This window comes from Pelecanus crispus, chromosome 12 (assembly GCF_030463565.1).
Source record: "Pelecanus crispus isolate bPelCri1 chromosome 12, bPelCri1.pri, whole genome shotgun sequence".
In the NCBI taxonomy this organism is placed as follows: Eukaryota; Metazoa; Chordata; class Aves; order Pelecaniformes; family Pelecanidae; genus Pelecanus; species Pelecanus crispus.
Window position 1 is genome coordinate 21,586,747 of NC_134654.1, and position 27,107 is coordinate 21,613,853.

The 27,107-nt window shown below is 44.8% G+C and overlaps 2 protein-coding genes across 5 annotated transcripts; one reads left to right on the plus strand and one right to left on the minus strand.

Annotated features, from left to right (window-relative positions):
* Window positions 1-255: 255 nt before the first annotated feature.
* NUP85 (nucleoporin 85) lies at window positions 256-12,661 on the minus strand. 3 transcript variants are annotated; one of them, XM_075719490.1, is made up of 19 exons: window positions 12,629-12,661; window positions 12,450-12,543; window positions 12,206-12,368; window positions 11,767-11,837; window positions 11,192-11,235; window positions 10,319-10,388; window positions 9,245-9,366; window positions 8,766-8,900; window positions 8,087-8,209; window positions 7,572-7,703; window positions 7,069-7,175; window positions 6,682-6,765; window positions 5,988-6,053; window positions 5,374-5,525; window positions 5,167-5,284; window positions 3,711-3,811; window positions 1,781-1,932; window positions 1,060-1,146; window positions 256-448 (listed from the first exon to the last, which is right to left on the minus strand). In XM_075719490.1, the coding sequence occupies exons 1-19, from the start codon at window positions 12,659-12,661 to the stop codon at window positions 347-349; spliced, it is 1,956 nt and encodes a 651-aa protein (XP_075575605.1). In that variant the 3' UTR covers window positions 256-346. The 3 variants fall into 3 exon arrangements, with proteins under 3 accessions (XP_075575605.1, XP_075575604.1, XP_075575606.1); XM_075719489.1 differs by having other exon boundaries at window positions 12,206-12,543; XM_075719491.1 differs by lacking the exons at window positions 256-448; window positions 12,206-12,368; window positions 12,450-12,543; window positions 12,629-12,661 and adding an exon at window positions 753-907 and having other exon boundaries at window positions 11,767-11,817.
* A 6,869-nt stretch (window positions 12,662-19,530) lies between these two features.
* On the plus strand, window positions 19,531-26,433 carry SUMO2 (small ubiquitin like modifier 2). Of its 2 annotated transcripts, XM_075719837.1 has the most exons (4): window positions 19,531-19,651; window positions 21,330-21,461; window positions 24,637-24,708; window positions 26,286-26,433. In XM_075719837.1, exons 1-4 carry the CDS (start codon window positions 19,631-19,633, stop codon window positions 26,346-26,348), a joined length of 288 nt encoding a protein of 95 aa, XP_075575952.1. In that variant the 5' UTR covers window positions 19,531-19,630; the 3' UTR covers window positions 26,349-26,433. The 2 variants fall into 2 exon arrangements, with proteins under 2 accessions (XP_075575952.1, XP_075575953.1); XM_075719838.1 differs by lacking the exon at window positions 24,637-24,708.
* The last annotated feature ends 674 nt before the right edge of the window (window positions 26,434-27,107 follow it).

Here is a 27,107-nt window from a genome sequence, read left to right on the forward strand (position 1 = left end):
AGTGGTGTAAAAGGTGGCCTTAATTTCAGGCCTGGGTGTTAAAGAGTGTCGTGGTTTAGCCGGACAAGAGGTAAAGCAACTGAAAAAGCCAAGGTAATGCGGCCATTGGTAATGAGCTTTTACCAGGGGAGGGTTGCCAGAGCAAGTTGGAACAAGCAACCTTAACGTTTTGATGCAGCTCCTTTTTTAAAAGTTACATTTACTTTTTTTTTTTTTAAGTTATGTTTATGGGAGACAAGAACAAATCTCCAAGCATTATGCAAAACAAGACATTTATTCTTAGAAAAGCAGTCAGGTTTATGTACAGTGAGCCACAGAGGATGAGTAAAATGACATATTGCTGTCTTCAGGATCCTTCCAACGTGCCTTCTTTGACAATGACTCGTGCAAGGTTTCGTGCTAGAGCAAGTCTCAGCATTTCCACTTTCATAGTCTCGACATCATCATCCTAAAAGCAAGCAGAGTTTGGGTTAGATTGCAACACGCAATAATGAGCTGGTGATAAGTACTTTTTCTGAGTTTTTGGAAAGTAAGGATGTAGGTGATTAAGAGGAAGAGTACATATATATTTACCTGTCATAGGGACCTCCTGAGAAAAGCAAAAGCTACATTTCCTACTTTTTACCTCAACACAAGACAGCACTGCCAAGCCTTTTCTTTTTCTGGCAGCTGCAGAGGCCTGTGTGTAGAGCAAATAGTTCCCTGTTCTGCACTTGGAATGTTTCATAGCTTGAGCTGTTAGATGGCAGCATCTCAGCTTCTCATTGCCCATGTAATTTGCAATTATTTATCTTGGAAAAAGTATTGCAGTCCAATCCAAATCAGCAGAACAGTGAGGAGTGGAAGTATTCCTGTACTGGTGTTGTGTACACTTAAATATCTCTTGATGATGCCTCATTTGGCTGGCCTTTAAAAGTAACAACACATACCAGCCTCGGTAACTCAGGCTCTCCCTCTTTTCTGCCCCCATGTAGGAATATAAATTTAGAGTTTGCTTTCCCCAACCCTCCCCACAGCCCCACAGATTCATTATCCAGTTGTCCTCAAAACAGGAGCTACCTGGAATTTCTGCTTATTTGACTTCCCTGCTGTCAGGTCTTCCAGGCATCGCATCAACTCGTAAGTCTGCTCTGCTGAAAATATGACCTGTGGAAATGGAAGCGTTTACTGAAAGCAATCAATTCTAAGGACATCACACAGACGGAGAAGATGAATCAACTGAGAGGAAGAGAATGCTTTCACACTCCCACAGATCTATTCTGACCCTTTAAATCACAGGATCGGAGGATAATGCAGGCTGGACGTGACTTTGGGAGGTCTCTAGTGCCACCTCCTGCGCAAAGCAGGGTCAGCTATGAGGTCAGAGCGGGTGCTCTGGGCTTTATCCATGGGGCTGTAATTACTAAACTGCCATTTTTCTTGATGGATCTTAAAGCAAAAATTGGGCTTAGAAGAAGGAAGCACACTAGAAAAATCTTCAAGCCAAGTACCAGAAGGAACTGGACGCAGTGCGTATTTAAATTACCAGCATGTATGTATGCCACCGCTGTTTCCTAAAAGCAGGGAACCAAGTTAAGAGTTGATTATCCTATCCTAGGTCCTATGTGCTCCCACTGGCAGGACGTTTGGATAGCTGTGCAATTACAGAACTGCCAAGAACAGTTCTTTTGCACTGGAAATGCAAGTCCTAGCCCGGGGGCAGAAAGGGGGTCACCAGTGTGAGACACCTTGTCAGGAAGGGGGTGGGGGGCTCTTTGTCTTGTGTGACCAGCCCGCTCACCTCTTTCTGCTCCAGCAGGGGAAGGGCATCTGTCAGCAGGGTCATCCAGAAGGAGCAAGGAGCAATGTGAGCCGTCATCAACATCAAAAGCAACTTGGCAGCATCAGAGAACCGCTTCTCCCCATACAGCCGGTGGAATTCTCGGTACTTCCCTACACAGGGTGTTGGTGAAGGGTAAAAGGCATCAGTGTCTGTCAGTCCTGCCCAGGCCTGACTTACTGGATGGCAGGCGTTCCGTTTGCTCCCATCAAGCCTGTGGTAGAACTGCCCCCTACTGAAATGGGTCTCCAAAGCAGCTGAGTCTGGGGTCATGGCAATCTTGTGCATGAAGAAGGGTTAGAATAGAGGCTGGCTGAACAGGCAGCCAAAAACCTAGTACTGTTCCTGGTAAGGTTTACTGTTTGAACCAGCCTGTTTGCTAACTGGTGCTGTCTGGTGCTGAGTGTTTGCAAGGTGAGCAACAGCACGAGTGGCTTAGAGAGACTGGGTGGTGTCTGGAAAAACCAGGAACGGGGGGTGGGGGGATGTGAATGTTCTTTTTGATATCGTAGAATATTAGGAGGTCTGAAAGGCTTCATTGTCTTCCCAATTGTTTAAATGGAAACAGATCTTTGTTAATGTGGAAAGTTCTGCTTTCATTAAGAATTAGATCAATATCCAGCGTGTGAGAACTGGCTGAGCATGAAAGTGAGTTTTATTGTGTGGCTTTGTATCCACTAAACTGTCAAAATACTGGAAGTAATGATTCCCCTTCAGAGTCACCTTTGACTGATGCTTGAGCTCAAGAAAGAGACGTGTGAAAGTTGTCCTGCAAACGTACACCTGATGTTTCTAAAACCTCCACAGAAAAAACAAGCAGAAATATTTTCAGGCCTTTCAGGATCTTTTATAAAAAGCAGAAAAGGAGGCAATTTCTCTACAAACGCAGTTCATAAACATGGTTACACAATTAAACTACAAATCTTTGGGGCTGATGCAAGGGTCACTGGGTGACACTGGGCATACAGAGATATGAGGGATTACCAACTGGGTAAGTCACAGTCAGCTTCTAGGCTTAATTTAGGATAAGGTTTAGATGAAGGAAATACAGTTCCAGTTTTGCAAGCTTGGACCAAATGGGAACAGATCCAAATTCAGGATCACCCTCACTGTATTGCTGGTGACAGCCAGAAGGGAGTCAGTCCAATTGCCAACAGCTACTCCAAATTCCTATTAGATTTTGGCCCCGGTAATTGGGCTTGCTAACTGCCACAGTTCCAGAGAAAGGTGCGTTTTAGCTCAATTTCCTGTCTTGGTCCATTAATCAAAGGCCACAGAGCAGCTGCCGCCAGCTGGGCGGGTTACCACAGCCTGCACTCGTGTCAGCCAGAAGGAAGCTGTGGTACGTAAAGGAAAGTGGCTGGAGGCCCTCCGCTGTTTTTTGGCACAATTGCTATAGTGAAAGCATAGGAGAGATCTTATGTTTGAGTGAGCTTGAAATTGGCACACTGAACCAACAAAAGATGTTGAGATTTTGGAGAACTTTATGAAGTTAGTAAAGTTATCATACTGTCAAAATAACTTATACCAGTGGTTTACTCTTCTAAGAAAGCCCCCTAAGGTCTTCCAGGTTGTGTTTGCTAATATTTCAAAGTCTCTCTAGGTAGTGATACAGTCTGGAAAAAGACTAAGAAAGGAGAAGCCTACAAGTGTCAGAATTCAAGACTGTCCTGCTAAAGCAGTGCAGAACAGATGCCTACTGTGAGTGCAATTGGAAGTGCAGTCTCCTGGTAGCAAGCAGGACATCCCACATCACCTTCTGTCATTTGCTTTCCCCTCATCACTAAAACAGGATGTAGCCAGATGGAGCAAAAGACAAATCCAAATAATTCCATGGAGTTAACCGTGTTCTAAATAACAGGCCAGAATGAAAACCATAGATACTTCTTACCAAGAAATGTTAGCCGGTCACTAAGCAGCATGGATGGTCCCAAATTATCAATGAGGTCTAAGTCAGAGAAGCATCCCCTTTCACAATAGTCCTTAAGGAATCTAGGGAGAAAGTAAAACATGGTAAAAGCTTAGAGGGGAGAACATCGTCCACATTCATTCTGTATCTCCTAATCCCTTCCCAGAAAACTGTACTATACAACTGAGTTCCATCTCAATCAACCTCCCGTGAGGGTTTCAGAAGACATCAAAATGTTTCCTGGGAGTGGTCAATGAACTGGTTTAACATGCGTTTAACAGACACTATTTATTCTTCTAGATTTTGTGGTAGTTGAGATCTATTCTTTAAAGGAGTAAGTGAAGGAAGGAGCACAGGAAGCTGAGGCTGCTGGATGCATAAATAACACTCCCAGATCATAACAAAAGCTCTATTTTTCTGCTGTGTAAAAAAGTTCATAAGCAGCAGGAACAAAAATAATTCTAAAAGCTTTTAATCTGTTTTGTCACAGCCTTCATTATGCTGCTTTTTTTCAGAGCTGCTTCCTGTGATGGTTTTCTTTCAACCTTCTCTTGAAAGAAATATAATGATTCCCACTCCCTCAAATAACAAATGAAGAAAACCCCAGCAATCTCTTACTACTCCCTTTTTTCACTGCTGAAGATAGAGTATTGCCTGGCCATCTACCCAGAGTGTAATTTCAAAATTATACTCTAACTGTGCAAAGAGATTGGTACCTACCTATTTCCTATTAACAAAAAAATAGGACATAGATTGCTAGAGATTAAAAAGCATAAAAAGAGTTGCCATATCTTTTGTCTAGGCCTAAGCTAAGTGTTAGCGTCCTCTTTAATTTTGTAACAATCCCACCCTGGCAAGGTCAGCTATTGTGACAAGCTTATGCAAAACCAGGGACATGATAAAACTTTACTCTTTGTTACATATGTTAGAATTGTGGCTTAAGATTTTTTGCAGAAATGGTGGCTTCAGTGACTCCCCGCAGACTTGTTTGGAGACTGCATGGTGAACTAGACTGGTTAAAAATAATCTGCTGAATAAAGCACAGAAGGGGATTATCCTCCACCCAAATCCATTCCCTGGTTCACCATACAGTCCATCTAACAGCCATATTGGAGCAAGTGATTGGGCAGGGCATAAAGTAGAGCTATTGACAAAAGAAATGTTTATCAAAGCAAGAGGACTGGACTGTTAGATCTGTTTCATCTCTAGATTTCATGAAGTAAAACAGTGTAGAAAAGAAACAACAAGGGTATTGCAGATGAAAGTACCCCAGGATGTCATTTTCTAGTCCAGAAGCAGGTACTTGGTCTGAGGGAAAGGCAATCCCCATCTGCGGGCAGCAGGACCTTTTCTGGTCCATCGCAGCATGATGCCTTCTCCCCAGTCCTACCACCCCGCTACAGCAGCGGTTGTCCGAGAGCTTCTGACTCGGACTCACCGATCGGATATTAGTGTAGCAAAAGCCGCATCCTTAGCTCTGATGCTCCACGACAGGGCAGAGCCCAAGCGATTATTCCGCAGAGCTTTCATGGCCATGATTTTACAGATGCTACGAACTTAGGAGAAAACATAGAAGAGGGAGAGAATTAGTTTCAGTAGTTTCACTTGTATCACTACAAAATAACGAGATTTAAAAATCAGTCACCTTGTTCATGCATCTGTCTCTGCTCGCAGATCCTCAGCACTTTCAGGGCCTTCTGTTCTGTGTTAAGGGGTATCCGCTCAATATGAAGCTCCAAATACACCCTGCCATACTCTGGACAGTGGTCAAAGTAATCTACCCCCAGCTGCCACAGGCTGAGAGAGTGGGGGAAAAAAGAAAAGAAAAAAAAAAAGCATTCCCATCATATAAATCTTAAATAAGCACAACAGTAAAGCTACAAGGAGAATCTGAGTCTGCTCTGATTGAGTATTCAGATCTAAAATGGCTTTTACTTTCTACCAAATACCAGCTGCCTGTTATACAACTTTGGAATACCTGCATCTCACAACTGCTTTGGTACAAGTTGCTCTGTACCAAAAAGCCACAGTGGCAGGAGCAATTCTGTCCTGGTCAATAGGCTTGACGGGTTCTAATAGATAGCTTTCGTCTTTATTCAGGAAAGGAAACAAGCTAGTGTTGTATGATCCTTAGGGACACCTTTGCTGAAATCCTTGTGGATTCTCTAAGTTTTGCCTTTTTACTTCATTAACACGTAGCTATTTGCTTTGGCTGCCTCGATGTTAGTCTGAGTAAAAAAAAAAGAAAAAAATTGCTACCTGTGATGGGAGAAGAGTCCTGAGGCATACTCTAGCAGAAGGAATTCACGCATATTTGAACCAAAACTGGGGGGGAAGAGAGAAAAGAAACAGGCATTATTATTTACACTTCATTGGAAAAACCTGCTGATTTCATTTCACAAGTACTTTTCATTTATGCAGCGTGTTTTTTCATAGGCTATCTTAACAAGCTTTGTACCTCAGGCCTAAGCATGCTGGTCAGCTTTCTCCTTGGGGAGACCTGCCAAACATTTACAGCACTTAGCAAATATAACTTAGAGGAAGTGCTTTAAGAAACGGAAACTCCAAGGAAATTCAGATAGCAAAATTCAATTGCTCAAACTTAAACTTATTCAAAGCATAAGTATGGAAACTCTTTTTCAATGAGTTTCTCACCATTCCCAATAAGCACAAACATTTGGGCCCTTGACTGTACTTCAGATGAAATGACATTTTAAATAAATCCAAACATTGTACTGAGGCACTGCTGAATAGCATATCAAATTCATCAGGTCAGAAACTGCTTCTGCTTCTCAGAGCATCTGGGCTGGCTGTAACTTCAGAGGCACATGAAGCACCTTTATTCTCCATCTTCTGTAAATGCCCAAAATGCTCCTTTCCAACTAGAGTCCACGTGCTGTTTCAGTCATCCTTGCTTTGGGTGCCTGAATAATCAATGCAAATAAGTACTTACTAGAGATTGTGAGATTGCAGGAGTTTACAGTGATCCAGGAGGTCAGTCAGATGAGCCACAAACCACCAGTTGCTCAGGGCAATGCTGTATTTGAAGCAAGCAAAAGAAAGAAGAAAACTAAGCCTACCACTGCCAAGGAGCACGTCAGGTTTTCCACCGGTATTTCTTAGCGATACAGAAGCTGTATTACAGTATAATGTCTGGTTGCAATGTGCCAGACCTAATGGTATACTTCTAATTGCTGCCTGCTTCACATATTTTTGCTAAATGCTTTGAAAGGATGATCGGGTGGGCTGTACCCATATCCTGTACCCCAAATACTGCTGGGGTGAATGCACACAGAAGCAATACTGCAGAACTAGAGAATCAAAAACCTTAAAACTCAACCTGCATTCCTTGATCACTTGATGCATCTCAAATTCAAAGGCTGCCATTAAAATCGTGTCTAGAGGCTCAGGGCTGCTTTCTCCACCCAGGAACAGGTCCATACTAGACTGTGGAATAAGATTACAAGACACGATAAATGCAGAAGTTGTGAGATGGTAGAAGAAAGACATTTGTTTGATGTAGCAGCCTCATTTAGGTTATTTTATGGGAAAGAATATGTCATAGAGACTGAACACATTAACAAAGATTTTTCCTTATTTTAGCATAAGGAAACTAGGAAAACAACTTGCAGGAACAAGACTGGTAACATTAGACACCAAAGGGAGTTGGTCTTCAACAATTATTTGTCCGCTGTATCAGTCTCCCAGTCCACGTTCAACTTCTAGGAAATACCTTACAGTTGCGTAGTTGCTGTAAGATGTCAACCCTCCCACAGTTTTTAAGTACAGTAACCCTTGTGTGCATGAAACGGTGGAGAATATAAAAATAATTCTATTTCATGCCTGTGCATAAAACCGCAGTTCCATTGGCTTCACAGTTGGATGGGAATACAGGAGTCGGGTAACCAGAAAGTGGTACCAAGTAGTCATGAGTTCCTTTTTCTCTAGTATGGCATCCTCATCTCCCAGCAGGATCTATCAGGAGAAAAACATAGGAGTAATTCTGCAAATTCAGCAATGTACAGAGCTGCATCGTAACTCTTCAGAGGCATCGCTCCCATTTTGCAAAGTTGAGGATTTAATCAAAATGAAATAACGAAGGATAAAGATCCTTCCCAGAGCCCAATTTTCTAATCAGCCTGATGGCCTTGGACACGAAAACATATCTGCCCCAGCTTGCAAAGACTGTTACAAAACAAAGAACACAGTACAGAAGACTGGCTGAAATCTCCCAATTTAATGAACAGATCATCCAGAATATTAAAGTTACTTATGGCTACACAGGGCTCCTGAAATACACAAGGATGGATCCAATACTTGTCCACAGTTTCCTTCCTTCCTTCCCAGCAAAAACACACCTTGCAGATGGATTCCATGTGGGAATTGGAAGCAAAAGTTCCATCCTGTAGATACCTCTGACATTCTTCATGCCAGTGCTGCCATTTCAGCTCCATCTCGGTCAGTGTCTGGGTGTTGCCAAGCTGAACAGAGGATAAGATACATAAACACCAAGTCAAATCACAACAGGCCCTCAGGCTGAACTCACAGTCATTCATAGTAAAAAGCTAAACACGGGGCTGCCATCAAATTTTCCCTTGTCCTACAGTTGCACTTGAAGTGTCTTATTTCACCCATCTAAATAAGGCAAAGGACCTTTAGAGGGTCCCATGAAAGGTTACCATGATGCAGCTGCAACTTTTCCTCCACAAGATCACTGCAACAAAGGGAAACTCTGCTGGTAAAGTCTTCAGAGACTATTCTGTACAAGAGAATAGTTCTCAACAGGAACTGTTTCAGACAACTGGATAATGTATCCTGCTGCAAAAATGATCTAACTGTGTCGGTTTGTCACCTAACAGGCTTTTGTCTGATTGGTTGGGTCTTCTGGGCAATTCAAGAACACAAATATTATTACTATAAAGGATTAAGACTGAGATGTTTTAATGGTGAACAAATTGTGATGTTACAGGAGCCACATCAGAGGCGGCTCTCTTTTCCCAACGGAACTGCATGAAAAAAAGTCCACTTTGTACATACACTGGGAACAGGCATCTTCTTCATCAAGTCATCCAAGATTTTGTACATGTTCACCGACGTGGGATTGGCACTGGCTTCCTTGGAGAGCAAGTGCCGTGCTTCATCCATTCGGCCTTGCAGCACAAAGATATCCACCTGCAAAAACCACCTGTCTGTAAGCACTGTGCAGGGCTACAAAATAACCCAGGAAAAGTATCAGATTTAGGCGAGTTGAGTTAAAATGCTTAAACTGTAGGCCCTGCTAATTCAAATACACAGTGTAAGTCATGACCTCTATGGATCATGAAAGTGAAAGTATCAGGGTGGGAATGAGGGGTACGATGATTGTCAGAATGGCTTCATCTTAAAACCTATACAGGCAGACAGTAGCAGTTTTCTAGGTATCAGTTTCTGAGATGTAGTCGAGTGGGGAGGAGGAAGGCAAAACACATAGGCGTGAATTCTCTTTGTCTAAGAATCTTATAGGTGACTATATTCACCACGTTCCAGAAGAGCTCGTGTTTCGATGGATTTTCACTGCTCAGAACTTCACGGACCATGTTGTCCACATCACAGACATGAAGTCGAACCCAGTCAAGGAGGCGAAGCAGAAGGGCGCCAGCTTTATGCAGAGAAGACATCACTGTTAGTTCCCAACTGTTTGTTCCCAAACTGTTATTTTACATGCTTCTAACTTGAATGGTTTGACAATCATTAGATGAGGTTTACTAATTGGATTTCTATCTACCACACTCAAATTAAAAAGGAACAGAGTTCCTTAAGTAGCCAAGTTGTGGGAGCACCAGGTTGCTGACAGATTTCTGTGTGGCAATTTTAGACAGAACAGCAGCAGAGTCCAGCAGAAAACCCTAACCAGTTACTTGAAGAAATAAAAGGTGAGTGATTCAGATCATAAATCTTGCAGTGCCAAAAGACACATAGACTGTTTCTGTTTAATTTAGCATCATGTCATTATTATTAACTGAACATGAGGAAGAAATCTGGCACTAGGTGATTAACTTTTCTTCCGATTAAGTAATCTATGATTTATGAATCTCTCTTCTGAATTCTGGGACTGTGCAAGTAACATATTTGTTTGCATAATTCAATTTCCTTAAAAAAATATTTACTACTTTAAAATGCTGGTGTAAACAAACTGACTTCAAAAATGGCATCCTGAAGTTAATGGAGCTGCATCAGAGAATGCTTAAGTGTTAGCTGGCATCAACATATTTGATGCTTAAAGATGTGCTTATGCTTAAGAGTCAAGTAAATTGGCCACAAATTTTTTATATCCCTCTTCTTCACTACCTTTCCATAAAAAAAAGACAATTTCATTGTAGTGTACTGCACATGAGGGGAAAAAGTAGAAGGCAAATCTAATAGCTTGACATAATTCAATATGAAGAAGGCAATTTACTGAGGCAGAGGAGGTATTAAAAGGCTTATTGGCACGCATCATATCTCTAAAACATATTAAAATATGACACAATGGATGCTATATATATTTTAAACAAAGAAATATGCAAACAAAAAGCCCTTCAGCCTTAACATCAGGATAGTTCACTGCTCACCTGCAGCTGCTTCAACAAACAGAATCTCACACAGGTTCCAGATCAGCTCCATTGCAGAGAGAATAGAAACCTGAAAAAAAAAGCAGGGCCATGCTTCAGATTTAGTAATTATTCCAGTTAGTTTTCAATCACAAAAAGGCATCTGCTGTCCGTAGCAATCAGTTAAGCTCAGTTCTTACAGACAAGAGAAATGTCATACTCACATTCCAGAGATACAAATTAGGAGACAGAAACAGGTCACAACTTCTCTACACACATTCAGCTTAGCAAATATCAAAGCTGTCTGTGTATTGAAATGCAATGATAATCTGTCATTGGTGGGCAATACTAAATAGTACAGAAAGTGTTATTTTCAGCCTTTTTGCACCCCTAAGATTTAACAGTACAAACAGCAAAGGAAGAAAGAAAGGCCAGTGAAGCAACATCAGTGCAGCTAATAGGACAAAACTACTGTGAGCAATCTGCTCTTCCCATTACGCTCTTCTAGCGTCCGACAGTTCACGGTGAACATCTAGAGCTTGTTGTGAGGCTCAGATGCAGCTGATTGGAACTTAAGTGTTTGAGAGGTTTCTGTACAGACAGCTGAGTACTGTCCCACAGCTGGCTTTAAGATGGCAAGAAAACATCACACCTATAACACTGAATATATGTTTAAGAAATGCCAGTGAATCCAGATGTTGGGCATCTTTTTATTGTTTTAGAAATACAGGAGCTAAGTATTTATTCCCATTTATTCTTGGTCACGAAACGCATGCAATATACTAAGCCAAAGTTAAATATACAAATGCCTTACTGCCACAGTGTTGGCCTTGGTAAATTTACTAGCCAGTGATTCATGTTCAGTTGTGACTACTTAACACGACTGCAGATTACCTGAGTGCTATACTGGCTGTGCAGGGCAGGGTCCCGGGTTGAAACTGAGGGAAGAATAAGGGAAGTCAAAGAGCCACATATTTACCTTTCACAGCCCATTCTGGGCTCATAAATAAAGACCACGATACCTGATCACTCATCAAGTACAGACCTAAATTAATACACACATAGCAAAGCTCACTTTATATAAAACTTTACAACTTCTTTTTTTTTTTTTTTATAAATCCTGTGCAAATCTGGGTATGGCTACAGAGCAAGGATGGAAGGAAGGAGTAAAATCTCCAACTTTTGGGAGGGAGCAAGCTGTTATTTTGGACTCCGTTTCCCATAAAACTGCAACCTGAGATATGAAGACTGTAAGCCCCCAGAAAACCAGTTAAAACACGGGGGGGAAAATCTCTGACCAGATTTACAAACTAACTTGGAAATCTCCCGGATGGAAATGGAGTCTTGATAATTACTGAACTCCATGCATGCTATTTTACAGTAGTTGCAGTAACTTACAATTGAAATGCTACTTTTATAATCACAAATCGTATTTCCTTTTATTGCAGTAAGAGAACAAGCAAACTTACTAGCTGCCTGGTGCATGTCCTCCATACAGGCTCTTATCACCGATCGGTAGTTTTTACTCACTTGAACCAATCTGCCAAACAAAAAAGCTTCAGTTAGAGAGAGCTGTTTGAGTTTTAGTCTCATGCTTATTGTCCTTGCAAGGTTCTCTGCAGCAGCAGACACTCCCAGCACGCGGGAGTGAATCCAGTGGGGATCAGTGAGGCTGCGTGCGGCGGTTGTACGTGCACCAGCTATATGCGAGCAAAGGCGTGGGTCAGCGCAGTTATTGGAAGGATCAGGGCTTTGTTTTGTAAAATTACCCCAAACCAGTCATTTTTTCTGCACTACTGCTGCTGCTTCTTACAGCAGCTCTCAGCAGCCTGGTCAGTGGCATTTGCCTGGCTGCAGAAGCAGCCGCGACGGCGGGCGTTCCCCACCTCCCGCGCCTCGCCCACTCACTGCGCTTTCCTCGACTTCCCCGCCAGCTCCTCCTCGCTCCGCTGGAGGCCGATGAAGATCCCGTGCGACTCGTTGAAGAGTTTCCGCAAGGTCTGGATGTAGATGTCCTGATCCTTGCGGACCACGAAGACGCGGGAGGAGCTCGGCCCTCCCTCCCCGGCGCCTGCAACGCACCCCGTCAGCGCCCCGGGCAGCAGCGCCCGGCCCGGCCCGCCCCCGCCCCCGCCCCGGGACGCGGACCCACCTCTGCGGCCGAAGAGGGTCTCGCACACCAGCACCTCGGCGGGGCCCCAGGCGAAGCACAGCTGCCTGGCGGACGGGTCCGCGCCCGGCACCACCTGTGAGGGGACGACGGCCCGTCAGCGGCGCCCGCGGCCCCCGCACCGCCCCGCACCCGCCTGCCCGGCCCGCCCCGGCCCGCACCATCAGCGGCGGCTCGGCGTCCAGCTCCTCCATGGCGGCGGCCGCGCTCGCCTCCCGCCTCCCGCCCGCCGGCGCGCGGGGAGGCCCCGCCGCGGCTGCCCGCGCCGCTGCCTGCGCTGCTGCCGCCGCTGCCGCCGCTGCAGCGGGGCCCCGCCGCGCTGCTGGCCCGAGCTGAGACGCCGGCCGGGGGAAGGGGCCCGGCGGGTCTTCGCCGGTTTGGGGCAGGCGCCGGCCGCTCGCCCCGGAAGCGCCGCCGGTTCCAAAGGCCCCGCCAGGGCGGGCCGGGGCGGGGCAGGGCAGGCCGGGATGGGACGGGTCCCGCCCCGCCCCGCCCCGCCCCGCTCCGCTCCGCTCTCGCCGGTGGCTGCTTCGGGCGCTTCCCTGAGGCCGACCGCGGGCGAGGGGCCGGGCCGGGGGAGCTCCGGAGCTCTGTCAGGCGGCGGCAGCCCCGGCAGTGCCGGTGCTGCCCGGGGGTCCCTGCGCGCTGGCTTCGGGCAGGGCCCAGGCCGCGGCGGAGGCAGCAGGTGCCTCAGGCAGCGCGGCGGGGCCAGCAGCCCGGGGGCTACCCGAGGCCTCTGCCTCCGGGGCTGGCGTGGGCCGCCCCTCCGAACCTCGTAGCCGGCCCGCGGGGCCCGGGGTGGGGAGGAGGAGGGGGAGGGAGGAGGGAGGAGGGAGGGAGGGAGGGAGGGAAGGAGGTCGCCCCATCTCGATCTACTTCATTTTCTTGTTTCAACAGTTTGAGCGCCGCGTGGATGCGGTGCCGGTTCCGGGCACGCAGTGATCTAGTTGCTTGGTCAACGTTGTCTTCATGTTCAATTCATTGACTTGGTTGCCTTGTAATAACCTGTTTCTCTTGTTTCTTTACACGCTTCAAACCTTTGCAGGTAGATGAGCCTCCAGGTTGTTGAAGGTGACATTCTCTGGAGTAGAGTTGCTGGAGCTCTCAGGCAAACTCTTTGATAAAGCTGGCTAATAAAATTATGTGCGTTATGACTCCAGTGGGTTGCCCGCAGGTGGGAGAAGGACTCGTAATGAAGCATTAGATCAATTGCAGCGGGGTGGGGAGCCATGCTGGCAGGTGTCAGGAAGAACGCTGCTGTGTGCACGTGGCTTATTCACTTAGCTGGGGACATGAGATCCTTCCCTTCTCTGCCAAGCAGGGGTCAGAGAAACTGGGCAGAGTTTGCCTGCGGGGGCTGCTGGAGGCTGCCTAATCAACTTTCTGCTAACTCTGGGAGCTCATGTACCGATGGAATTGAACTCGAGTATGTTAATAACATGGTGTGATAAAACAGTAACTACACACTGCTCCTTTCCTTCCATTCTGCTCTCCTTCCTGTCTCTGCAGACTCCTCACTTTTTGCCTATTCCTCACAGTAACAAACTCATTCAGTGATACACTTTTTAAGAAAAATATTAACAGTGCTGTCTCGCTGAATGCACAGCTAGAAGCAGCCAGTCCCTCTCAGACTGGTGCTTTTCAGAGAAGCTCACCAAGAATTAATTTTTCAAGATAGCTTAAATGATTCCCCGTCCTCATATGACAAATGCTGCAGCACTCCGATGCTAAATAGCCTTTTTTTACTTTATTGGCTATGGCATCCATCATTTCCAATAAAAATAAAGCTAGCAGTTATCTTTGTTAAGAGCATGTTGTGACACCAATCGTGCTGAGAAAAGGAAGTGGTATTTCTTCAGGTCAGTCAGAAGGAATTGCTTGTTGCAGGGTAGAAGAACTTAAATCTTCAGAAACCTGCTTGAGAAACCTAAGATTCATCAGTTGTAAGAAAGCTCATCCTTTATTGTGGGTGAGAGTCCTGTATTTTGGGGGAATGTGGGGATGTGCATGTATTCGAATCTCTGTTGTACAAAGTCAAATTCATCTACTGTCTTACAAAATGGTGCTGCTCTATGCTGCAGACTTCTAAGGATGTCAGTGCTGCTATCTAGATCCAAAATATCCTTCCACACATTACTAAAATGGCTCCAGAGACAAATCAAAACTGGATGTCGGAAAACCCAGCAGCAAGAGGTCTTCTGCCACCATTCTTCAAGGGTAAGGTGCTGCTTCTGTAACTGCATCAGTTTCTTATGACTGGTAGAAGGAGACTTGTAGTGGCTTATGCTATCAGACAGTGCGCTGGAGAAACATACAGAGCCTGCTGCTTGTATGGGCATCATAATTAAAAGCTACTAGTGAATTAAAATGCATAATTACTATAGAGCTGGCTAACTCTCTTAATGGAAATCTGAGACTTGCCTACCAAATGAGATCCTTATTAGAAGGATGGGAGTCACTATTTGTTTTCCATGCAGTGAAGCTAAGGAGTTCTTTCCACGTGATGAGCTCTTTTGAGTATCAACCATGATAGCAGAACTTGCCTCCTGAGGCTTTCTGAGGGACACTTGAGTGCCTGGAGCATCCCTGCGTTCTTCCACCGTGCCGCGTGTGTTTCTCTTGCTTTCCTTTTATCCTTTTCCACGTGTAACACTTGTCTCTGTGGACCACTCTGTAGGGAACCACAGCCCTACCTGCAGGGAGAGGCAGCCAAAAGGCAGGTGATCCACCTTTACCAACTATATTGCAAGGCCTGACAACCCTGGAGAGTGCCCATTGGTCTCACTGGTCTTATTTTCTCTTCATCAGCATGGAGAGAGAAGTGTTGATTACTGAGGTGGTGGATCTAGGACAGTGTCCTCTTCTGCTCCAGGATCCATCCGGTGTAAAGAAACACTAAAAGCTGGTCCAGGAACTCTTTGATCCTCTCCTGCCATCTCTTGGCACGTACAGTCTGCTTTGCTCCCTGGCTAAACGTGTAAGTGACTTTTCGTATCTGCAGCGTCTGATGCTCTTGAACTGATAAGGAAGGTGGCTGGTTCCTGGGGAAGTCATCTTGGGAAAGGTGAGTCTTAGTATGAAATCTTGAAATGTCTTAGTCCTCTTTTGAAAATTGGCTAGAGGTCTGCACATATCTAGAAGGGAGACCTTCCTGCACACCTTGCAAAAGGTTCTGTGTCTGTCCAGCCCATGTAATTAAGCAGAATTGGGAAGCACCATGTCAGCATGGAACTTCATAGTGCTCAAAAAGGCTTTGGAGTCCACCTCTGGGTCCAGCGAGGAAGGCAAAGGCAAAGAGAATCTGTGTTACTGTTTTACAGTCAGGGGAAAAAGAAAAGAAAAAAAAAAAAAAGGCAAAAAAATGTCAGGGTCTGATGAGGAGTGGAACTACTAAGTTGCAAAGTAGGAAGTTCCAAAGCTATTTCATGATTTGGGGAGCAGAGGGAATGATCAGCATCATGAACAGCAAAGGCACAGAACAGGCAGTGCCCCAGGCAAAATGTATTTTCTATTCCTGGTGCTAAACTAGTATTAATGAAGAGCAAAGCCTGAATAAGCCACTCAGACCTTCAGAGTCCAGGTCGAGAAGGCAGCTTCAGTCCTGCTCACTTGCTTACACCTTAAAATAACTGTTTGCTTTCTATTCTTGCATTGAACTAATGGCAAAGTAACACACAGTTTGGAAGGGGTGGAGTTGCTTTGGTAGGCTTATGCTTGCTAATGTGCAGTAGCACACATTTGTGCTACTCTGCTTGTAGCTGTCTTAATGTCTTAAAAATCTTAATGTCTTAAAATGTCAGTGTGAAAGGCAACGTATGTTGAACACTTGTATTCCCTGCCCTCTTCAGAAGATGGTGGAGAATTAACCCCAAGAGCTCTGCGAGATCTAGATACATCGTATTTCTTCCCTATAAAACTGCTGTACAAGAATGACACAAAGCATGGAAATATTTTAGGTAACAACACGTGGAATTTTCTTCCCAGAGATGGAATTTCTCTGGAATTCTCACTGTGATGCTTCCCCATTCACTGCCCTTCAACTCCGTGCGTTGAAGAGGAGGAGCTCAGAGAGACAAAAAGCTTCACCTTTGCCCCCCTCTGCTGCAGCCCAGACCCTGCAGGACTGGGTCCTTTGTAGTTCCCAGTGTGGCTTCTCCGCTGACGCTTGCTCTGAGTGCTGCTGTCTAGCCAGTTATCTTTGCAGTTTTTAGCACTCTGTTTATTGTTAGCTCCACTGGATCTCCTGTATAACGTGAGAGTTTCCTCTGTTGCTATGTTGGAAGAAAAGCCATATAAATAAGAGCTTGTAGAAACCTGCTCTGTGATAGGGGATCAGTGTAATTGGTGACGAGGCCAATGGTGGTGTAGCTGAGAGAGTTTTCAGCTTTTTTGAGTGCATATAACTTCTGCAGTGGTTACAAAGTCCCAGCTGTTCTCATAAAATCTAGCATATTTTCATGTCTCCTTTTAAGCACATTTGTTCTATTTGTGATGCTGGCCTTAATGTATGTCTCACTTACCACCATTCCTGCATTCAGTTCTGTCATGCCGCTCTCAGGCCTTGACCAGTTTCATCCCACCTCCCAAAGAAATCCTCCTGGACAGCAGCACAGATCTTCAAAGAGGGAGGGGGAAGAAGCGGCAGGAGCAAAGTAAACAGGACCATCGAGCAACACCAGTCTTGTGACACCCTTCCTCACAGCGGTTGCTTCTCTGTGATGTTGCATCATTTCTAAAAATAGAACTTAAGGTCCTTTGGGAAACCGTACTTGTCTTTTGTTCTGTAAAGCAGCCTGTGTGTTTTGAGTCTCACTTAAAACAGCTGTGTCCGAAGTAGAAGAATAGTGAGTTTTAAGATGCTTTATGTCCTTGTTCTCAGGTATAGTCCTGTGGTGATAATGGACTTCAGAAGGTCCAAATGGCATTGCTCGTTGTTCTTCAGAGCTAAAAGAAAAGGTGAAGGGAGATTGTAGGAGACTGATGCACCGTCAGACTGTGTGAAGGGGATTTGTACAGAAGCATGTTGTTTTCTCTAGCCACAGGTGCCTCTTGCCTCCCAGTAGCTTAAAAAAATAGAAAAAAATAACCTGAGTAATTAAATGCAAGGAAAACAGGCAGGATAGACTAATTTGAACAGTCTTTTGATGCTAAATCAAAGAAAATGACACAGGTAGGAGTGGAAACTACCACTCAAAGAAGTATCAGCTTGAGTCTCGGATACAATTTAAAACAGCATCTCAGTTGCCTTCCTGCATCAGACTGAGCTCTTCCAGTGCCTCTGATTTTTCCAGAACTGACTCATAAAGACTCTTGAGAAGTAGTAAATAGTAGAAGGAGTAAAATACTAAAACCTAAAGGTTCTTTGAAATTTTAGATGAGATTTAATCTTTCAGAGTACTGAAGCAGAGGGAAAATTTTATGATATGTGGGAGCGTAGTCTATGAGGAGATGGTAAAAGACATCACTGCCCGTGTTTTGTGGAAGCTCAGCTGGCTGTGCGGGCTGTCTTTGCTGCCTCAGGTAGGGTTGTGGCTGTGTTATTTTCTCAGCTGTGGACTTGGGTAAAGGTTCAGCTTCAGCTTCCTGTCATCTTCAATTTCCAGACAATTGCAATAAAACAAAAAACTCCCTGTGAGTCCACAATCAGAAGGGAGGTACTGGGATGTGATGTGACAAAAGGCAGAGGAGGGGGATCAGAATCCACAGTGAGAAGCAGTCTGTATTTGCTCGTAAGTTAAGTTTCTCTTCAGCTGATATTTCACTCCTTGAGAGGTTTATCCTGGACAAATCCCGTCTTGTAACTTCTCCGAAATGGTGCAGGAGGTACGTTACACGCAGGCCTGGATTTTGTCACACCAGGAGCAGAGGGTGTGCGTGGCCACCTCTGTGTCGTGATCTGGAGCGTATTGACCACACAGAACGGTGCCGGTGTGGACTAATGCCCACCTGGTAGATCCGTCCCTGCAGTATTTACAAGGGTCATTTTTGTGATGTTTCTGTTCCACCTACGTGCTGTAGAGAAACACTTGACAAATGATGGCGGTGGGTGTAACGCTGATGAAAAAAGGCTCAGCAACTGTTTTGTGGGAACCTGTTCAGTGAAATCCCTGGAGTTACTGAGAATTTCCTCCTCCCTTCCATTGGAATGAACTTGAAGGAATCGCATCATTAGCGGTATATCCTCTTATTTCTGCATTGTAATTTTTTGAGGTGCTGCATCGTGTCCTTAGCCTGTTGAAGAATATAAGTAAACCTGGACTACAATTGTTTTAATTATATTCAAGATGCATTTTTCTGATGCAGCAGAGAGGCACAGCGGGTCTCTCTGTTCTCTCTGCAGAAACTACACGTATTTCTGGGCAAACTCATGCCTCACCTTCCTCAGGGGGACGGCTGTCAAACCTCACAGCCTCTATCGCTGTCATCCGTAGAACAGCGAGGGCCGCGAGCAGGGGGGAGAAACAGGTCAGCTTTGAGGAGGCCCAAGAGGAGGAAGACTCGGAGGGGTCACCCGTGGGGTAACGTCAGGGAACGGTGCCGGCGGGGAGAGCGCGGCGGGCCCCAGAGCCAGGGCAGCCAGCAGGGCCCCTGGGTGAGGTGCCGAAGGGGCGGCAGCGCTGAGGGGGCCCCGAGGAGGCCGGGCTGGGGGCGGGGGGCGGCGGAGGGCCCTTCCCGGGCGGCGGGGAGGGGCGCGGGGCGCCGCGGCCCGGCGGCCATTTTGAGGAGGACAATACCCGCCGCACGGCAGGGCCCGCTGCGCCCGGCGGGCGGGGCGCGCGCACGCAGCGCGGGCAGCGGCCGGGGCGCGCGCACGCTCCGCCTCCCGCCGCCGCGTTATGTAACGGCCGGGGCGCGCGCGCGCCCCCTCCCCCCGCCCGTCCCCGCCCCGTCCCCGCCCCCCCCCGCGCGCCGGGGCCCAATGGGCGGCGGGGCCGCGCCGGGGGGGGGGCGGGGGAGAGCCCGGCGGACGGGGCGGGCGCGCGCACGCACGGGGGCAAGGCGCGGCCCCGCGGCAGTGCGTGCGCGCTCCCTTCCCCCCCCCGCCTTCCCCTCTCTCTCTCTCTCTCCCTCTCTCTCTCTCCCCGCTCTCCGCCGCCGCGCTCGGCCGTTTCTTCCCCCCCTTTGTGAGGCGCTCGGAGTGGCCCGGACATCGCTGACTCGCCATGGCCGACGAGAAGCCCAAGGTGAGGCAAGCGCCCTCCCGCCCCCTCCGCCTCCCTCCCTCGCCCCCGCCGCCTCACTTCGCCCCTCAGGCGGCGGCGGGAGGCCAGGCCCCGGCCGCGGGCCCGGCTCCGGCCTGGCCAGCCATCGGCCTCGGCCCCGCCGCGCCGGCTTTGCGCGCCATTTTCCTGCGCACCCAGGCCGCGGCCGCCTTCCCGCCCCGCCGGGGGAGGGGGGGGCCGGGGCCGCAGCCTCCCGGGGCGGGCGGAGGATCCCCGGGGAGGGCGGCGGGGAAAGGGGGGGAGGGGGGCGAATCCGGGCTCCCTTCCCGCCCTCCTCAGGGAGAGAGGCAGGTCCGGAGGCGGTTGCTGCTGTTGCCTTCCTCCTCCTCCTCCTTCTCCTCCTCCTCCTCCTCCTCCTCGCGGGGCCGGATCCGGCCTCCCCTGGGCGGCTGGCGGTGGCTGGGGCTGGCCGGGGCGCAGCATCCCCGCTCGTAAGCAGCCTTTGGCTGGGGCACTTGCCAGCCCCCTCCCATACGGTGCTGGCAGGAGCCCGCCGGGGCCTTTCCGCCGCGGGAGGGGCGGGCGGGCGTCGCTCCTGCCCCTTTTGTGCTGCCGCTCGCCCCAGCTCCGCGGCCGCGGGAGGGGCCGCCCGGGGGGGGCTCCGGCGGGCGGCGGGGAGCCGCGTGGAGCTTCGCTGTGCAACAGCAGGAATTAAAAAACAACCGCAGCGAAAAAAAACCCCCACAACCAGCGGATGCCGCTGCCGCCGTGTGGTGTCCCTGTTCCCCCACGCACCCCCGCCCCCCGTTTTTAAACTGAGTTTGAAGGCGCCAGAAAATAATAAAAGGGCGGCGGGGCGGTGTGTCGGGGCCGCGGCTTGGGATCTGTCACATGGCGGGGATCCGCACCCCGGCCGGGGCCACCCGACACCCTCGCCGCTTCTCCTAAAGAAAACAAAGATGAAAATGCTGCTGGGCACCTCGGGAGCGGGCGCTGCCTAGGATCTGGGTAGCGTTGGATCTTCTCTTCGCCTCCCCTGTGATACTCTGGATCAGAAGGCGAGCGGCAGAGTTGAAAGTTGGTTCTCTGCAGTTTCGGCGTGTGGCTTCTAGTGGAAGCGAGAGGATCGGACTGCTTATTAAGGAGGGTTTTTTCTTAAACGTCTTCTGAAGGCAAAAGCTTGGTTCTTTTCAGATTTTGTCACCTTTTCAAAGACAGTCCTTTAAAGTGTCTTGAAGTCTTCTTCGGAAGTACCTCAACTGATAGGAAAAAGTTTGAGATACAGTAAGAAAGAGACTTGCTAGTGGTTGAGATCATAGTTAAAACATAAATAACTTTTTATTCCTTTGACTGGGAATAGTGTTGCATATTATTGGGTCCTTGATAGAAGTAACTTTTTTTAATTTGTTGTAAAACAACTGGCCTGGTAATTCTTCATTGCTACTTTGCATATTAACCAATCTCAAGAATGTCAACTAGTATTAGTAGAGTTTGGGATTTTTTTGTGTGTGGCTTCCCCCTCCCCCCGAATTAGAAGTACTGACCTTTATTTCCTAATTCAAAGTTTCAAGTTGGTAAATAGCTATAATATCTTTATTTCCTCCTTTTTAATGACCTGTTGCACTTTGGTAAAATGTTAACTTTTTGTTTCATACCTTTTAAAAAAGCGTTGTTTTTTTTTCTTTTATTTCCTCAACAGGAAGGAGTGAAGACTGAAAACAATGACCACATTAATCTGAAGGTGGCAGGGCAAGATGGGTCTGTGGTGCAGTTTAAGATTAAGAGGCATACACCACTTAGTAAACTAATGAAAGCCTATTGTGAACGACAGGTATGGCTCTTGTATGATCATCAGGAGAACTGGTGTCTGGGGGAGACGTGATCTCCGTAGAGATGGATGAAGACAGTGAAGTCTTAAAACTATGTAAATATGCTAACTGATAAAGACTTAACAGAAACAAATTGTGTTCTGGAAAGGGTATTGTTCTTAGGATTTGTTATAGAGTGGTCTGACAGGGTTGTGACAGGAAGCGGGTAGAACAAAGATCTGTTGTTATCTTTGTGAAATCTGCGTTATAGGTGTAGGCTGTTGGGAGGCAACTGTTAGTCTACTGCTTAAAAATATCAGTATGGAAAGGGTGGGAACCTGAGGTATGAACTTAGGATAGAGAGTTGAGTGATAATCAGAGGTATTTTTATAACTCCGAGTAACTTCTTGGTCTGGTCATAGACTTCTGATTTATTAGCTTAGTATTATTGTATTGAGCTGAGAGAATATCACTGAGTATTCCAGGATTTAAAGGTGTCTAATGTCTAACTTGAGAAGGAGCTTGTACATTTAGCGATGAGCTTTGTTTTTTCTCTTGTGATCTAGTTGTCAAACTAATCCTCTGGGACACACACAAAAAAAAAAAAGTATTTTGCTAGTGTAGTGGCAACTGCAGCCAGCCTACTAGGTTGCAGGCAGCTATTGCAAGTTTTAAACACACCTGTATAAGAGTAGTGCTCTTTAATACTTTCTTCTGAAGTTTTTGATTAGGAAAATTTTGCCTCTGCTGTCCATCATTTTTTTTTAATGACTGTCTTTAAAAAAGTTCCATCTCTACAAAAGCATTTGGAATTGGGGAAGGGTTTTTTTTTTTTAAACACAAATACTCAGTGATACCATGGAATACAATAAAATCAGTATAAAATATTGAGGTAACTATTTCACCACCAAGAAAAACAAACTCTAATTCACATACAGAGTGGTAAAACCTCTTTGGTTTACCCTTTGCCACAATAGGATAGTGATACGAATAAAGACAGGGAAAATCGGCTCTTACTGAACATGTGAATATGTTCCTGTATGGGTGTTCTGGGGATAAATTAGTGAATGTTTGAAGCTGTGAGCTCATTTTTCCTACCTCTGTCATACAAATGTGTTATATTATGCAAATCACTGTGTATTGGTTTTTCCAAACATAAAGTGCAGTTATATCTGTCTTTTTGGGAGTTTGAGGATTGGTTAATTGTCTGTAAAGTCCTGGGAAAGATGATTTTAGAAGTACCATTCATGCTTCAGTTACATGGAAACAAACAAAAGTAAGATTCTAAAACTTTTCACCTCAATTTCTACTCTGCTTTAAAAAAAATCGCCTAAACCAGCAAAAAAAACCCAAACCCAGGTGTCAATTGGAGGGAAAAAAAAATATTAAATCTTCAGAATGGGAGACATTTTTTCTGATTTCCGTTTTAAGCTAGTAGGTATCCAAAGGATATTTCTGTGGAGATGGACTTGTCTTTAAATTTTATTTCTTAGGTGCTTACTTCTAAAACTTTGTTTAAAAGCATGTGTTCTGTCTGTCTCTAAAAGTTAGCTTTTGTTCGTGTTCCTAACTAGGAACTGGGATTCCTAACCAATCTTAAAATCCTTAAGCTGTGGACTTTAGATTTAATTTTGGAGAGGTCAGGCTGCGTATAATAGAGAATTTAGCAGCTTTAGGGAATTAAAATCATATATTGCATGTAGTAGACCTAAAATGGAAGTAACTAAACCTTGAGTGTTATGTTTAGAAGATCAAGACTATTTGCGATTATTGTAAGCGGGGGAAAAAAATCATCCATGGAACATACTTAATTTTTTGTGGAAACTAATCTCACCAAGGTACAGTTTTTCAGTATGCTTTCAGCTAGCATTTATTCAGCTCATAAAGTTGTCAGGAACCTGCAAAAAACCCAACACTTTTGGAATAGGAAATATATATTTTAAGAAACACAATGTCAGAGAAAACTGTTCAAACCAAATGTTGCTGTGCAAAAATGTGTTGCTGCCATGACACTTAGACACATGGTTTTCTTAAACAAGATGATGTTCTGAGTGAACACTGCAGAATCTTAGTCATGCTAGAGAAGGTATTTTGCTGTGAACTATAAAGTCTTACCAAAAAGTTTACTCATATTCTTTATTAAAATATTTTTCCTGACAAATCAATTTCTCAAAAATAATTACTACATTAAGTTTTCTTTTGTGTGTTACTTCTGCTCTTGCATGGCTAAATGCAGGCTTCTTTTCTAATTCAGAGATGCCAAAGCAGCACCATGCAGTGCATTGGATTTATTTCAAAACCAACTAGACTTCTTGTATTTTTAGATACTTTAGAGAGGGTAGATAGAACTGAGAAGGTTCTTGGTTGTGGTTGTATCCTTGAACTTCATTCATCTTCTATTGCAGAATGTAGTGTGCTGTAGAATACCTTTGAAAACTAACTTGTGAATTTGAAGCTTATGTTATTAGTGGAAGGGATCGTTGCTCTCTAGTTATCTTTTTGAATCTGTTGGCTCAAGTGAGAATGAGAAGTAGTCTTCTGGGGATGGAAGAGGACAGCAGAATGACTATTGTGTGGTAGAAATGCTAGTTCAAAATACTATTCAGTAGTTTCTGGAAGTAGAGGATTCCTTTAGGTTTTTTGAAAGTTCCAGCTATGCATGGAAAAACTTTATTCCATTGATTTCTTGTTAATAGAAATTCAAGGTCAAAAAGTTCCCATTGGTTACTCTTTGCTGCTGCAGACTAATAGATGGTGGTTGCTTTTCTGAAAAAAATATTTTTAATACCTTTGCTTTTGGGGAAGATCAAAAAGTAGTATTGAATATTACTGTTTGACATTTGTTATCCAAAGTGTTGCATAAAGTGAATTATTATTAAAAAGCACTATAAAGATCTTGGTCTTTGGGGTGACACTTGCGTACTAGAAATTGCTTTATTTTAACTTACAGTCAGTGGGGGCACTGTTGCTTCTCTTTAATTATTGGACACAATGCAATTTTTGATACAAAACAGATTGCAAGGATTTGTAGTGAAATGCCTTCAAGTCAGTGCATGAGAGGAGTACAAAAGCTATCTCGTGCATTGTCAATGGTGGCTTTTAATGATCATGCTGCAATTCCAGTGACAAGTTCAGGAGAAACTAGTGAGTACTTTCACACCAGACTTACGTCCCTTTGTGTTACTTCTCTTTGTCTAGGGGTTGTCAATGAGGCAAATCAGATTCCGGTTCGATGGGCAGCCAATTAATGAAACAGACACACCTGCACAGGTAAACAACAGAAGCAACACCAAAGAACTGTATTTGAAATTTGCTGCAGTAGTTGATGTTCCTGATTCATATAAAATACTTGTGTAATTACATATATTAGTGATAGTACTTGATCTTTTTTTTTTTTACCATTATTTTGGTATAACTAGTTTAGAATTACTGGAAACGGAATCTACGACTTCTTTAGTGTTTTGAATAGTAAGTCTGTATCACTGTAGTAATAAAATAAGAAAATGAAGTACAGTGTACAGATGGCGAGTCTTGTAAAACTGTCACTTTATTGAGTCACAGCTCTGAGATAAGAATCGGTAAGCTAAGAATTGAGTTTTTCCTGAAGCAATGGCTTTATTTTTATATAAAAGCTTGCCGGGATGTTATCAGAGGTCTTGTTGCAAACTTGCATTTGTAATACGAAAGTAATTTTCTGTTATTTGTAATTTGAAGCTCTGTTTCAGTGGCATGAAATTAATGAATACTGTGAAGTTTGGGTTCTCTGTAATTGGTTAAAACGAAGGCCATTCCAAGAATAGAATGGTTCACTGTGCCTCTTGAGTATTTTTCTGTACTGTTCCACGTAGCTGTGTTTAATCAGCCTTTCCAAGTGATACAGTTTTATATGCTTTGCAGAACCACTTGTTACAAAATAAGGGATTCTTGTTTTTAGAAGGTTTATAGTAGATCTGTATTTTCTAAGCAGTTGCTCCAAAGAATGTGCCTCTTATGGCCACAATCTATGCAACTTGTTAACTTGGGATACTGATAATTGAGGCAACAGGGTGCTTTTCTCTCCATCCATGTTATGCTGAAGCTAAGGATCAGTCTATTTATAGCTGCGGTAAATGCCATAGACCAGTTTGATTTCCTGGAGCAGAAATTAAGACTGGTTAGAAATATAACTTAACATTAGTTCTAGAAACTCCTTCAGTCTTGGTACAGATTTTGTCAGTAGGTAACATTAACATCCCAGGAATATCAACTGTAAAAAATTATGGTAGAGAAAAGAGAATTATATTAATGAAGCATTGCTGTTCCTCACTGGCAGTTTGTTACATCGTTGACCATGTAAAGTGTTCTTAATTTTTTTGTGCTTGCTGATGCTCGGTTTTACTGCCTGGTTGGGCTAGGGGCCTTAATTATAGTCTGCTTTTTTTAGTGCTGTAGCTGAAGCAATTTGCACATTTGAACAACAGCAAAATGGAATTGTGGCAATGTTCTGAGGTAAACTGGGGAGGTGAATAGGAGAAAGAAGATGCAATGGCAAAGTAGGCAACAGAATTAAAATATTAAGAATGCTGATCTTTCCCATAGGAGTCATACAGTGCACCCTGAAGTTACGTACTAATTCATTCTAGGACAACAGCTATCAACTGGCATTTCTCTATTTCCATGGAATTTCTTTGCTTTTGAGTTATGGTGAAGTAGGTTAAATGTACAAAGTGATGATGATGAAGGGGAGTGGGGCTGGTCTGGTTAAGTTGCTTAAAAAGTAAACATGAAGATAGGAAATGTAAGAACAACCCAGTCTATACTCGATATCTGAGAAGAGTTGAAAGCCTTTTTTCTCTTTTCTGCTATAGTTGGAAATGGAGGATGAAGATACAATTGATGTGTTCCAGCAGCAAACAGGAGGAGTTTACTAAAAAACAAAACAAAACAAAAAAAAAACCACACAAAAAAAGAACCTGCTACTTTCCTGTCCAGAACTGTGCTCCCACAGGCGACACATTCACAATTAGAAAAATGAGACTTGGTTCAGCCACATCCTGACTACTGCAGTATAGTTCTCTCTCTTCTCTCTCTGATTTTTTTTCCTATTCCTTCTATTGTACATAAAGTAACCGGTGTATGTGCACAGACATAATGCATATTTTTTTTAACTGAATGGCCAATGGTATGTTTTGATCAACATTTAATGGAGATGGGGTGGGAAAACAAACTGGTTCTGTGAAAATGCCCCTTTCTCCATTAGTGGCATGCTCCTTCTACTCTTATCTTTATATTCCAGTAAGTTATTTTGCTCTCACTGTTTAAAAACAAAAACCTTGCATACCTTGTTTGATTGGATAATTTCAATGTTTTTCTTTTATCATTGTAAAACCAAGGACAATTTTATAACTTTTTTGTACGTAGCTGTTACATGTAGAGCAATCTCTGTCTAAGTAGGGGTAAATTACTCAAAAAAAAACAAAACAAAAAAAAAAACAAACAAAGATTCGAGATAGTTTTCCCTTCAAGTAAAGCGTCTTGTTGTTTAAATAAACTTCTTGTTTAAAATAACCAGTTTTCTTTATTTTTCTGTGGAGTAATAGTACTCGACACTTGTATTTCTTTCTGTGCAGCACTTTGCGCATCTCAGTTTTCAGCTTTCTACGCGGTAAGTAAGCATAATCCCCCTTTTA

What these genes read in the sequence shown, in the direction of transcription:
- NUP85 (XM_075719489.1), bottom strand. Translation starts at nt 12,661, where the DNA reads ATGGAGGAGCTGGACGCCGAGCCGCCGCTGATG. An exon ending in ACGCCGAGCCGCCGCTGATG is followed by an intron (nt 12,544 to 12,628) that starts GTGCGGGCCGGG and finishes GTCCCCTCACAG; the next exon opens with GTGGTGCCGGGCGCGGACCC. An exon ending in TGACCGGCTAACATTTCTTG is followed by an intron (nt 1,933 to 3,710) that starts GTAAGAAGTATC and finishes CACCCTGTGTAG; the next exon opens with GGAAGTACCGAGAATTCCAC.
- SUMO2 (XM_075719837.1), top strand. Translation starts at nt 19,631, where the DNA reads ATGGCCGACGAGAAGCCCAAG. An exon ending in AAGCCTATTGTGAACGACAG is followed by an intron (nt 21,462 to 24,636) that starts GTATGGCTCTTG and finishes CTCTTTGTCTAG; the next exon opens with GGGTTGTCAATGAGGCAAAT. An exon ending in AAACAGACACACCTGCACAG is followed by an intron (nt 24,709 to 26,285) that starts GTAAACAACAGA and finishes TTTCTGCTATAG; the next exon opens with TTGGAAATGGAGGATGAAGA.